The sequence below is a fragment of the Oncorhynchus gorbuscha genome, linkage group LG25, assembly GCF_021184085.1.
Source record: "Oncorhynchus gorbuscha isolate QuinsamMale2020 ecotype Even-year linkage group LG25, OgorEven_v1.0, whole genome shotgun sequence".
NCBI lineage: Eukaryota > Metazoa > Chordata > Actinopteri > Salmoniformes > Salmonidae > Oncorhynchus > Oncorhynchus gorbuscha.
This window is the reverse complement of record NC_060197.1, coordinates 9939413-9951535: the sequence shown is the minus strand read 5'-3', so window position 1 is coordinate 9951535 and position 12123 is coordinate 9939413. Positions and strand designations below refer to the sequence as shown.

The following is a 12123-nucleotide window of genomic DNA, read 5'->3' as shown; positions in this document are numbered from 1 at the left end:
TTGTGGCACTGTATCTATCTATCAAAGGAAGTACTGTATCTAATCACAGATGAATCATAAATGACCTTTATAGCTAGTGAGATGATAGTACATTATATCACAGTGTAACACCAGGATCCCTGTTGCAGATAGAAAGAGCAATAGTAACTCTGACCTGCTTGTCAGTCTCTGAGAGGGCGAGGCACAGGAAGGAAAGAGTGGGAGAGAGAGGCAGGAAGATAGCGGTTTTAGGGTTTCAACTAAATTCACATTCTCCTCGATCTCTGTGACATACACTGATGCTTGAATGCAAATACGTAATGGGACATGTGTTTACAAAAGTCCTATTTTAATGTACAGGATAAAAAACAAAGAATTACTGCTGAATCTAGGCATCTATAATCATTTAGTCCCAGCGATCACATGCCTCGGAAGTGCAATTATAAAGCACAGTATCATGTAAACATAAAGCATTAATTTATCCATGTACATTGAAACCAACCACTCCACCGTCCGATAGTGTGACAATCTACCTGTATCTGAGCAATACCAATGGAAAAACAACACATTTTAATATACTAAGCTAACTGCCTAACCGTGGCTCTTTTGAATAAAACTACAGATGCACTCAGAATTAAATAGAAAATGTCTCAGTAAATGGTCAAAGTAGATTGAACAGACACTTATGTGCAGGGATAAAACAGACACTATTGAATAACAGGTTACGAGTACAATACAACATTCTCAGTATTCCACACAATCTGGGGAATCAGGTAGTGACTCCTAAAGTAGTCTGTACACCACAGGAGGTTGGTGGCACCTTAATTGTGGAGGATGGGCTCGTGGTAATGACTGGAGTGGAATCAGTGGAATGGTATCAAACACATCAAACACATGGTTTCCATGTGCCATTCCATCTGTGTCGTTCCCGGCCATTATTATGAGCCGTCCTCCCCTCAGCAGCCTCCACTGCTGTACACCTGGGCTCTATACAAGAGGTGAGATGTTATTGACAGGCTGTGGATACGTTATTGATCTGTTAGGTAAGTGTCCATGACTCCTGTCGTAATGAGTAATTGATGCGTTGTGGATAGGTTGTCCGAAGGTAATAGATGGGTTGTGAATATGTTGCTGGTAGAGTGGGTTGTTGATGGATTGTGAATATGTTGCTGGTAGGTTGTTGTAAGGTTATCACAGGTCAGGGGCCATTGATGTGGCCCACAGCTGGGTTGACGAAGGAGAAGTTGTTAAACATGGTTTGGTCCACACTGTTCATGAGGGTACGATCTGCACACGACAACCTGGGTTTCTCATTGATAAACTCCTTGTCAAAGTTACTGACGTCACTGGGGGATTTCTGCATGGACAGGAGAGAGGGGAGAGGTTACAACGCACACCCACACAGCGAGCACACACACATGCATACAAATGCAGACTTAAACAAACACACACACTCGCAGTCTGAGGATGTACGTACCACAGTTGGCCTGAAGGGCGGCGCCACCTCTCGTTTCTCCAGAGCGTTCCAGTCTGTGTCTTTGAAGAAGGAGTGTTGACGAATGTTCCCCTTCACACCCAGCCTCCTCTCCGGCTCCCTCACAAACAGCTAGAAAACAAGCACACCATAAAGTTGAAGTCGGAAGTTTACATACACTTACGTTGGAGTCTTTAAAACTCGATTTTCAACCACTCCACATATTTCTTGTCAACAAACTATAGTTTTGGCAAGTCGGTTGGGACATCTACTGTGTGCGTGACACAAGTAAGTTTTCCAACAATTGTTTACAGACAGATTATTTCACTTATAATTCACTGTATCACAATTCCAGTGGGTCAGAAGTTTACATACACGAAGTTGACTGTGCCTTTAAAAAGCTTGGAAAATTCCAGAAAATTATGTCATACCTTTAGAAGCTTCTGATAGGCTAATTGACATTATTAGAGTCAATTGGAGGTGTACCTGTAGATGTATTTCAAGGCCTACCTTCAAACTCAGTGCCTCTTTGCTTGACATCATGGGAAAATCAAAAGAAATCACCCAAGACCTCAGAAAAATAATTGTAGACCTCCACAAGTCTGTTTCATCCTTGGGAGCGATTTCCAAATGCCTAAAGGTACTACGTTCATCTGCACAAACAATAGTACATAAGTATAAACACCATGCAACCGTCATACTGCTCAGGAAAGAGACGCCACTGCTCCAAAACCGCCATAAAAAAGCCAGACTACGGTTTGCACGTGCACATGAGGATAAAGATCGTACTTTTTGGAGAAATGTCCTCTCGTCTGATGAAACAAAAATAGAGCTGTTTGGCCATAATGACCATCGTTATGTTTGGAGGAAAAAGGGTGAGGCTTGCAAGCCGAAGAACACCATCCCAACCGTGAAGCACGGGGTGGCAGCATCATGTTGTGGGGGTGCTTTGCTGCAGGATGGACTGGTGCACTTCACAAAATAGATGGCATCATGAGGAAGGACAATTATGTGGATATATTGACGCAACATCTCAAGACATCAGTCAGGAAGTTAAAGCTTGGTCACAAATGGGTCTTCCAAATGGACAATGACCCCAAGCATACTTCCAAAGTTGTGGCAAAATGGCTTAAGAACAACAAAGTCAAGGTATTGGAGTGGCAACACAAAGCCCTGACCTCAACCCTATGGAACATTTGTGGGCAGAACTGAAAAAGCGTGTGCGAACAAGGATTCATACAAACTACAAACCTGACTCAGTTACAACAGCTCTGTCAGGAGGAATGGGCCAAAATTCACCCAACTTATTGTGGGAAGCTTGTGGAAGGCTACCTAAAACGTTTGACCCAAGTTAAACCATTTGAAGGCAATGCTACCAAATACTAATTGAGTGTATGTAAACTTCTGAGCCACTGGGAATGATGAAATAAATTAAAGCTGAAATAAATCCCTCTCTCTACTATTATTCTGACATTTCACATCCTTAAAATAAAGCGGTGATCCTAACTGACCTAAGACAGATAATTTTTACGAGGATTAAATATCAGGAATTGTGAAAAACTGATTTTAAATGTATTTGGCTAAGGTGTATGTAGACTTCTGACTTCAACTGTATACACACACACACACACACACACACACACACACACACACACACACACACACACACACACACACACACACACACACACACACACACACACACACACACACACACACACACACACACACACACACACACACACACACACACACACACACACACACACACATCAGGACAGAGAAGGCCTAGGTCACAACCTCCACTCCAATGGGAAAAAGACATCAAAGCACCCTCTTGAAAGGTAACCAATCACACGCAGACACACACAGTACACGTCACATCCATCCCGACCGTCAATCATTCATGTTGATGTATGTAATCTGGTGCATAGTGGACAACGTTGCCGTAGTTCATTCGTCGTGGCATTGCAGTGAGTGGACCAAGTTGTTGCATTGAGTGAGACCTTGATGAGGATGTCTCGTGCGTCCTTGGCCAGCCATTGGGGGTAACAGGGGTCATCTGTCCTGATGGACTGGAACAGTTCCTCCTCATCGCGACCATGGAATGGAGACTGGCCAATCAGCATCTCGTACAGCAAGACCCCGAACGACCACCAGTCCACTGAGCTGCCGTACTTCTGCCCCAGCAGAATCTATAAAACCATGACCGTTCAGTTCATCATCATCATCATCACTTCATGATGATCTAAAAACCAGTACATTACACAGTACATTAGGCTTGTATGTAATTGGTTAATGATACAAATCAATGAGATCAGAATTGAGTGTGAGAAACATTACTTCCCTAAGGATAACATTTCTATTGGTTATACACCTTTTAAGGGTTGCAATTCTGATAGTAAGAGTGTAGATTCCTATAGTGATGGTGGACATGCAGTCACCTCTGGGGCGATGTAATCTGGTGTTCCACAGAAGGTGCAGGTCCGCGTTTCTCCCTCCATGTTCTCCTTACACATCCCAAAGTCTGCTATCTTTATATGGCCTTCTGAGTCTAGCAACACGTTGTCCAGCTTCAGATCCCTATAGACAATGCCTTTGGAGTGGAGGAACTGGAGCCCACAGATAATCTCAGCAGCATAGAACCTACAGCCAGAGGGAGGAGGGAGGGGATGTGAGGAGAGAGGGATTGGGTGGAGAGAATGGAGGGTGTGTGTGTGTGTGTGTGTGTGTGTGTGTGTGTGTGTGTGTGTGTGTGTGTGTGTGTGTGTGTGTGTGTGTGTGTGTGTGTGTGTGTGTGTGTGTGTGTGTGTGTGTGTGTGTGTGTGTGTGTGTGTGTGTGTGTGTGTGTGTGTGGTAGACATAGCCTGGCTGTGTGTACGGGTTAACTTACGTCGATCTCTGCACGTCAAACTTGTGACAGTTCTGGATGTGGAACATGAGGTCACCTCCATTCAGATACTCCATCACAAAGAACAGGTTCTCCTGTCACACACACAACACAGTCATATCAACAAAAACCTGTGGTTTGTTTGTGTGTGTGTGTGTTGAGTGCGCGTGTGTGCGTGTGTTACCGTGGTCTGGAAGGTGCAGTGGAGGTGTGTGAGGAAGGGATGTTCCCAGGCCAGGGAGAGGACTCTCCTCTCCACCATGGTACACTCCACATCATCATCCAGCAGAACCACGTCCTTCTTCAGAGCCTTCACCGCAAAGAACTCTCTGCTGCTCTTCAGCTCGGCCAAGAACACCTAGCAACACACACAGAGGATGTGTACATGTAGGAAATCACTGCATTCAGCTATTACATTTACATTTAAGTCATTTAGCTATTCAGGGCTTGTCAAACGGAGGTGAAGGATCAGTCAGGCAACGTCTAAGTACAATCGAGAAGTCTCTTCAGTCCACTGGATCCAGGAACACAGAGCATGGCTAGAACATGTTCAAAGACCAAGCAACACACGTCACACTTTTATATTTTTTCGGTTTCATAACATCACTATGAATATGACATTTTAGAAAAATGATTCCGGTAGAATCACCATAGATTACCAGCAAATGTACTGAGATAAATGAACGGTAGTTTTTCGAATCAAATCAAATCAAGACAAATCAAATTTGATTTGAAAAACTACCGTTCATTTATCTAAGTACATTTGCTGGTAATCTATGGTAATCTATGGTAATTTTGGTCATTTACACCCGGAATCATTTTTCTAAAATGTTTTCACTCACAATATTTATTTTTTCTTTATCGTTATATCTGTGTCCATATTGTCTGTGAGTTTCTAGTGGATAGACCAGACCGTATGATTCACGAGAAAACCTGATTCATGGAAAAAGCATCTAATCAACAATGACATGATTTCCAATTGACTCTGCAACTTTTCCAACTATTTACTTTTTTCACAATTGCCAACAGTTTGGCACCAACACATTAATAAAAACATATTGACAGAGTAAAATAAATAAAAGTCTGTAAAAATGTAAAGGATATATTATGCCGAAACACTCATATTCAACACCAATGGTATTCACTAAGTTGATGGGTAATATTTAGGATCATGTTTTAAAGCTTTGTCATTCTAGTTTGTTTATTCAAATCGTCTTAATTGATTATTTTATATACTTTACATTTTATGAAAATTCCATAAAATTCCCAAAATTTCAAAATTCTGATGGTTTCCCTTTGTAACCCTAGCTATGACTAAACATTATTGGTAACACTCAGGTTGTGGCCAATCAGTGTCCAAAACACTACCCTATTGGCGTCCATTCTAGCGAAGTTCTAGTACATTCCGGATCTGGAACATTCTGACCAACAGATCCAAACATAATCATCACAACACCAACATCATATTAGTATTAAGGTTATGTTACTCCTCATGGATAGGCTCTCTTCCTATCACAATAAACCCCCACAAGCAGGGTGAAGATGGCAAGCAGGCCCTCTCCCCCTGCTAGAAACATCTGCTTAGGTCATGCTGACCCGGGCTCACAGGCTTGAGTATAAGAACCGAATATACACCGAGTATAACAAACATTAAGAACACCTTCCTAATATTGAGTTGCACCACTTTTTGCCCTCAGAACACCCTCAATTCGTCGGGGAATGAAACTCTACAAGGTGTCAAAGGCGTTCCACAGTGATGCTGGCCCATGTTGACTCCAATGCTTCCCACAGGTTGTGTCAAGTTGGCTGGATGTCCTCTGGGTGGTGGACCATTCTTGATACACACGGTAAACTGTTGAGCGTGAAAAACCCAGCAGCGTTGCAGTTCTTGACACACTCAAACCGGTGCCCCTGGCACCTACTACCATACCCCGTTCAAAGGCACTTCAATCTTGATTCTCGCCCATTCACCCTCTGAATGGCACACAGACACAATCCATGTCTGAATTGTGTCAAGGCTAAAAATCCTTCTTTAACCTGTCTCCACCTAATGTTTTGTACACTCAGTGTACAAGTGTATGTTTGTTCACAATGCAATCGCAGTAAATCATGAAGTACACTTTAATCTGCACGGTTTCCATCAGCTAGAGCAAGACACATCATAAACTGAGACAAGACTTGGGCTTGATAAATGTCATAGTTATCAATGGACTGAGAAACGGGTTGCGGGTTCAATTCCCATGGGGGACCAGCACGTCAGAATTTTAAAAAAAATCTATGTACTCGCTCTGGATAGGAGCGCCTGCTAAATAACTCAAATCTAAACATCATTGTAAACTCATGGTTTGTTGTAGAAACACTAGACCCCATGTTGGTGATATGTCTTAAGCCCAGATAGACAGCGTATACCCCCAGGGCTCACTAGGTGCAGTGGTTTCCCTCTCTCTGGTACCTTGCCGAAGCTGCCTTTGCCAAGCATCTTGTGTAGGATGAAGTTGTCCAGGGTGAACTTGTGAAGGTGTCCTTTTCTGGGGACGGCGTACAGCGTCTCAGGCTCCTCCATCACAGGGGCGGGCATGTCCTCCTCCGCTGGGGTGTCCCACGATATCCCCTGCTGCTCTGGAGGGGGTGGTGGGGTGGGTGGGGGGGTGGAGAAGGGGAGATAGTAATTTAGTCCTATCAAGTCTCAAGTTGACTACAAAGTCCTCACAGTTGCATGAATGACCAGGTTGAGGAGACCTCCTTACCTTTTCGCCCAGCGGTGGCTGCGGTCGGGGGGAGACCTGCTACTAAACCTGAAGGTTCCCGCACCACCCCTGCCTGGCCCAGACCCCCCCGGCCCGCCTCGACTATAGATCTCACTCTCTCTGGAGCCCCTGGCCTATAGGAAAATGCAAAGACACATGTAATAATTAATAACATAACGCAATGCTACAGTATCTGTATAACGGGCAGGGATAGATTCCTTATTTACAATCAACATACATTTTTGTATTTTTTTTTTTAATGCAAAGCACTTTGGAGCTATTGTGGATCTGTCGGAGAGCACTGACTTCCTAACCCCTCGACCCCTGAACTCTGACCTGCTGTTTAGTCTCGATCGTGGCCAGGGCTTCAGCCATCAGTTTCTGGTTGACTCCACACAGGTTGGCCACCTTTTTCTGGCACTTGTGATGAACGTTCATACTGCACTCTGCACGGACAACACACATGGTTACACGGTATACAGACACAGATGGAATGGGACCATGAAATCAATACATTTTGATATGTGGGCTCCTGTTATAGTGAAATAGGGAATCATGTGAAAAGGTCCGGTGAAATATAATGGTTTGATAGGGCACTGTTACAATTTGAGTTGGCAATGGTATGATGTGATTGTGTAATGACAGTGATGTGATGTTATAATGTGATCGGGGTCTCTTCCACGGGAGGTTGGTGGCACCTTAATTGGGGAGGACGGGCTTGTGATAGCGGCTGGAGCGGATTCGGTGGAATGGTATCAAACACATCATACACATGTTTTCCATGTATTTGATGCCATTCCGTTTGCTCTGAGCCGTCCTCCCCTCGGCAGCCTCCTGTGGACTCTCCTCTCACCCTCACACTTGAGTCCCTGCTTGGCCAGCCCCCACAGCAGCGTGCCACAGTGTTCACAGAACGTGGGGCTCTTGTAGTTGTACACCTTAAACCTGTGGGGCATGTCGATCTTAAAGCGCTCCTTGTGGATCTGCAATACACAGCAAACACACTCGGTCACCTGAACACGCCGCACTTACAACCCTTTGTCGCCACTGAAATATGACACAGGAAGTAGGCAACAACTGCTTTGGACGTTTTAGGGAAGTGAAAATCCCTGGGATAAAACTGTCATTTTTTTCTCTGTCCAGGATCACTGAGTACTGGTAAACAGTGAGTACTGGTAAACAGTGAGTACTTGTAAACAGTGAGTACGGTAACCACAGAGCCGTCTGCTTCGAAGAACCGACCCACTATCTCAGTGTGTACTGTGAGAGAGTGTGAGTTAGTCAGTGTGTACTGTGAGAGAGTGTGAGTTAGTCAGTGTGTACTGTGAGAGAGAGTGAGTTAGTCAGTGTGTACTGTGAGAGAGTGTGAGTTAGTCAGTGTGTACTGTGAGAGAGTGTGTTAGTCAGTGTGTACTGTGAGAGAGTGTGAGTTAGTCAGTGTGTACTGTGAGAGAGTGTGAGTTAGTCAGTGTGTACTGTGAGAGAGTGTGAGTTAGTCAGTGTGTACTGTGAGAGAGAGTGAGTTAGTCAGTGTGTACTGTGAGAGAGAGTGAGTTAGTCAGTGTGTACTGTGAGAGAGAGTGAGTTAGTCAGTGTGTACTGTGAGAGAGTGTGAGTTAGTCAGTGTGTACTGTGAGAGAGTGTGAGTTAGTCAGTGTGTACTGTGAGAGAGAGTGAGTTAGTCAGTGTGTACTGTGAGAGAGAGTGAGTTAGTCAGTGTGTACTGTGAGAGAGAGTGAGTTAGTCAGTGTGTACTGTGAGAGAGTGTGAGTTAGTCAGTGTGTACTGTGAGAGAGTGTGAGTTAGTCAGTGTGTACTGTGAGAGAGAGTGAGTTAGTCAGTGTGTACTGTGAGAGAGTGTGAGTTAGTCAGTGTGTACTGTGAGAGAGTGAGTTAGTCAGTGTGTACTGTGAGAGAGTGAGTTAGTCAGTGTGTACTGTGAGAGAGTGTGAGTTAGTCAGTGTGTACTGTGACAGAGAATAAGCTACAGTCAGTGTGCATGCGGTTGACTTTAACCAACAATAAACAAGTGTGTTACCTATGAGCTAAACCACAGTCACCAGAAGCCCAGATACACTGTATGTCAGTCTGTCTGCATGCAATCTAAGAGGACCTCCAGTCGTTTACATTGAGGCTCCTCATGTCACAAACACCAAGACAAAGTGGACACATCACAGTTTACTGACACTATTATTGGAACCTGAGCAACTAAATATAATGACAAATCCAAGATGCTCCAAAATGTCACTTATTGTCATCGTTGTATAGAAACGGACTACAATGCACAGGCCTACCATGGTCTCTTTGCTGTTGATGGCCGACCCAGTGCACTTGGCGATGATTTTGTCAATGCATTTCTTGTGGATGGCTGCGTTGCACTCTGAAAGACCAAGGATGGGGGGGATGAGAGTGTAGACAGGAGAGAGGACAGAGGAGTGTAGGGATAGAATATGGAATAGATAGAAGATGAGGGGAGAGAGAGAGAGAGCAGACGATGGGGGGATGAGAGATTAGACAGGAGAGAGGACAGAGGAGTGTAGGGATAGAATATGGAATAGATAGAAGATGAGGGGAGAGAGAGAGCAGAGGATGGGGGGGTGAGAGATTAGACAGGAGAGAAGACGGAGGAGTGTAGGGATAGAATATGGAATAGATAGAAGATGAGGGGGAGGAGAGAGAGAGAGAGAGAGAGAGAGAGCAGAGGATGGGGGGGTGAGAGATTAGACAGGAGAGAAGACGGAGGAGTGTAGGGATAGAATATGGAATAGATAGAAGATGAGGGGAGAGAGAGAGAGCAGACGATGGGGGGATGAGAGATTAGACAGGAGAGAGGACGGAGGAGTGTAGGGATAGAATATGGAATAGATAGAAGATGAGGGGAGAGAGAGAGAGAGCAGACGATGGGGGGATGAGAGATTAGACAGGAGAGAGGACGGAGGAGTGTAGGGATAGAATATGGAATAGATAGAAGATGAGGGGAGAGAGAGAGAGAGAGAGAGAGCAGAGGATGGGGGGACGAGAGATTAGACAGGAGAGAGGATGGAGGAGTGTAGGGATAGAATATGGAATAGATAGAAGATGAGGGGAGAGAGAGAGAGAGCAGACGATGGGGGGATGAGAGATTAGACAGGAGAGAGGACGGAGGAGTGTAGGGATAGAATATGGAATAGATAGAAGATGAGGGGAGAGAGAGAGAGAGAGAGAGAGAGCAGAGGATGGGGGGACGAGAGATTAGACAGGAGAGAGGATGGAGGAGTGTAGGGATAGAATATGGAATAGATAGAAGATGAGGGGAGAGAGAGAGAGAGCAGAGGATGGGGGGATGAGAGATTAGACAGGAGAGAGGATGGAGGAGTGTAGGGATAGAATATGGAATAGATAGAAGATGAGGGGAGAGAGAGAGAGCAGAGGATGGGGGGATGAGAGATTAGACAGGAGAGAGGACGGAGGAGTGTAGGGATAGAATATGGAATAGATAGAAGATGAGGGGAGAGAGAGAGAGAGAGAGAGAGAGCAGAGGATGGAGGGGGGGACGATGGAGATTAGACAGGAGAGAGGATGGAGGAGTGTAGGGATAGAATATGGAATAGATAGAAGATGAGGGGAGAGAGAGAGAGAGCAGAGGATGGGGGATGAGAGATTAGACAGGAGAGAGGATGGAGGAGTGTAGGGATAGAATATGGAATAGATAGAAGATGAGGGGAGAGAGAGAGAGAGCAGAGGATGGGGGATGAGAGATTAGACAGGAGAGAGGACGGAGGAGTGTAGGGATAGAATATGGAATAGATAGAAGATGAGGGGGAGAGAGAGAGAGAGAGAGAGAGAGAGCAGAGGATGGGGGGATGATGGAGATTAGACAGGAGAGAGGATGGAGGAGTGTAGGGATAGAATATGGAATAGATAGAAGATGAGGGGAGAGAGAGAGAGAGCAGAGGATTGGGGGATGAGAGATTAGACAGGAGAGAGGACGGAGGAGTGTAGGGATAGAATATGGAATAGATAGAAGATGAGGGGAGAGAGAGAGAGAGCAGAGGATTGGGGGATGAGAGATTAGACAGGAGAGAGGACGGAGGAGTGTAGGGATAGAATATGGAATAGATAGAAGATGAGGGGAGAGAGAGAGAGAGCAGAGGATTGGGGGATGAGAGATTAGACAGGAGAGAGGACGGAGGAGTGTAGGGATAGAATATGGAATAGATAGAAGATGAGGGGAGAGAGAGAGAGCAGAGATACTCACGTTGACACTGATAACCCTGCTTATTCAGACCCCTGTGGGGAAAAGAAACACAACATGAACAGGAATCAGGAAACAAACACTGGATGATGTGGAGGATGTTTAAATAGAAATACTGTAGTGAAAAATAGAAAAATAGAGAGGATCTATGTGAATGATGTCATTACGATTATAGTATTCGCACTCCAATTGACGAGGTTTTAAATAAAGTTAAGTTGTGATATACATCCTGTACAGACAGAAAATGTACTAGGTTTTGAAATGGGTTTCCATGGCCGAGCAGCATCACGCAAGCCTAAGATAACCACGCGCAATTCCAAGTGTCGGGTGGAGTGGTCGGGTGGAGCTCGCCGCCATTGAACTCTGGAGCAGTGTAAATGTGTTCTCTGGCAGTCTGACGGACAAATTTGGGTTTGGCGGATGCCAGGAGAACGCTACCTGCCCCAATGCATAGTGCCAACTGTAAAGTTTGGTGGAGGAGGAATAAGGGTCTGTGGCTGTTTTTCATAGTTTGTGCTAGGCCCCTTAGTTCCAGTGAAGGGAAATCTTAACGCTACAGCATACAACTACATTCTAGACAATTCTGTGCTTCCAACTTTGTGGCAACAGTTTGGGGAAGGCCCTTTCCTGTTTCAGCATGACAGTGCCCCGTGCACAAAGTGAGGTCCATACAGAAATGGTTTGTCGAGATTGGTGTGGAAGAACTTGACTGGCCTACACACAGCCCTGACTTCAACCCCACCGAACACCTTTGGGATGAATTCGAACGGTGACTGCGAGCAGTGCCTAATCGCCCAAC

General features: G+C 45.1%; 1 protein-coding gene across 1 annotated transcript in view; it reads right to left on the bottom strand.

The window, feature by feature from the left end:
• Window positions 1-311: 311 nt before the first annotated feature.
• Window positions 312-12123, bottom strand: part of LOC124014309 (protein kinase C theta type-like) — a 28941-nt gene continuing 17129 nt past the window's right edge. Inside the window, 13 exon segments of the mRNA XM_046329145.1 lie at window positions 312-1336; window positions 1457-1585; window positions 3460-3648; window positions 3898-4099; window positions 4347-4438; window positions 4528-4701; window positions 6796-6962; window positions 7091-7178; window positions 7180-7224; window positions 7427-7536; window positions 7944-8073; window positions 9385-9470; window positions 11328-11359. Coding sequence (XP_046185101.1) covers window positions 1178-1336; window positions 1457-1585; window positions 3460-3648; window positions 3898-4099; window positions 4347-4438; window positions 4528-4701; window positions 6796-6962; window positions 7091-7178; window positions 7180-7224; window positions 7427-7536; window positions 7944-8073; window positions 9385-9470; window positions 11328-11359 — 1603 coding nt within the window. The 3' untranslated portion in view covers window positions 312-1177.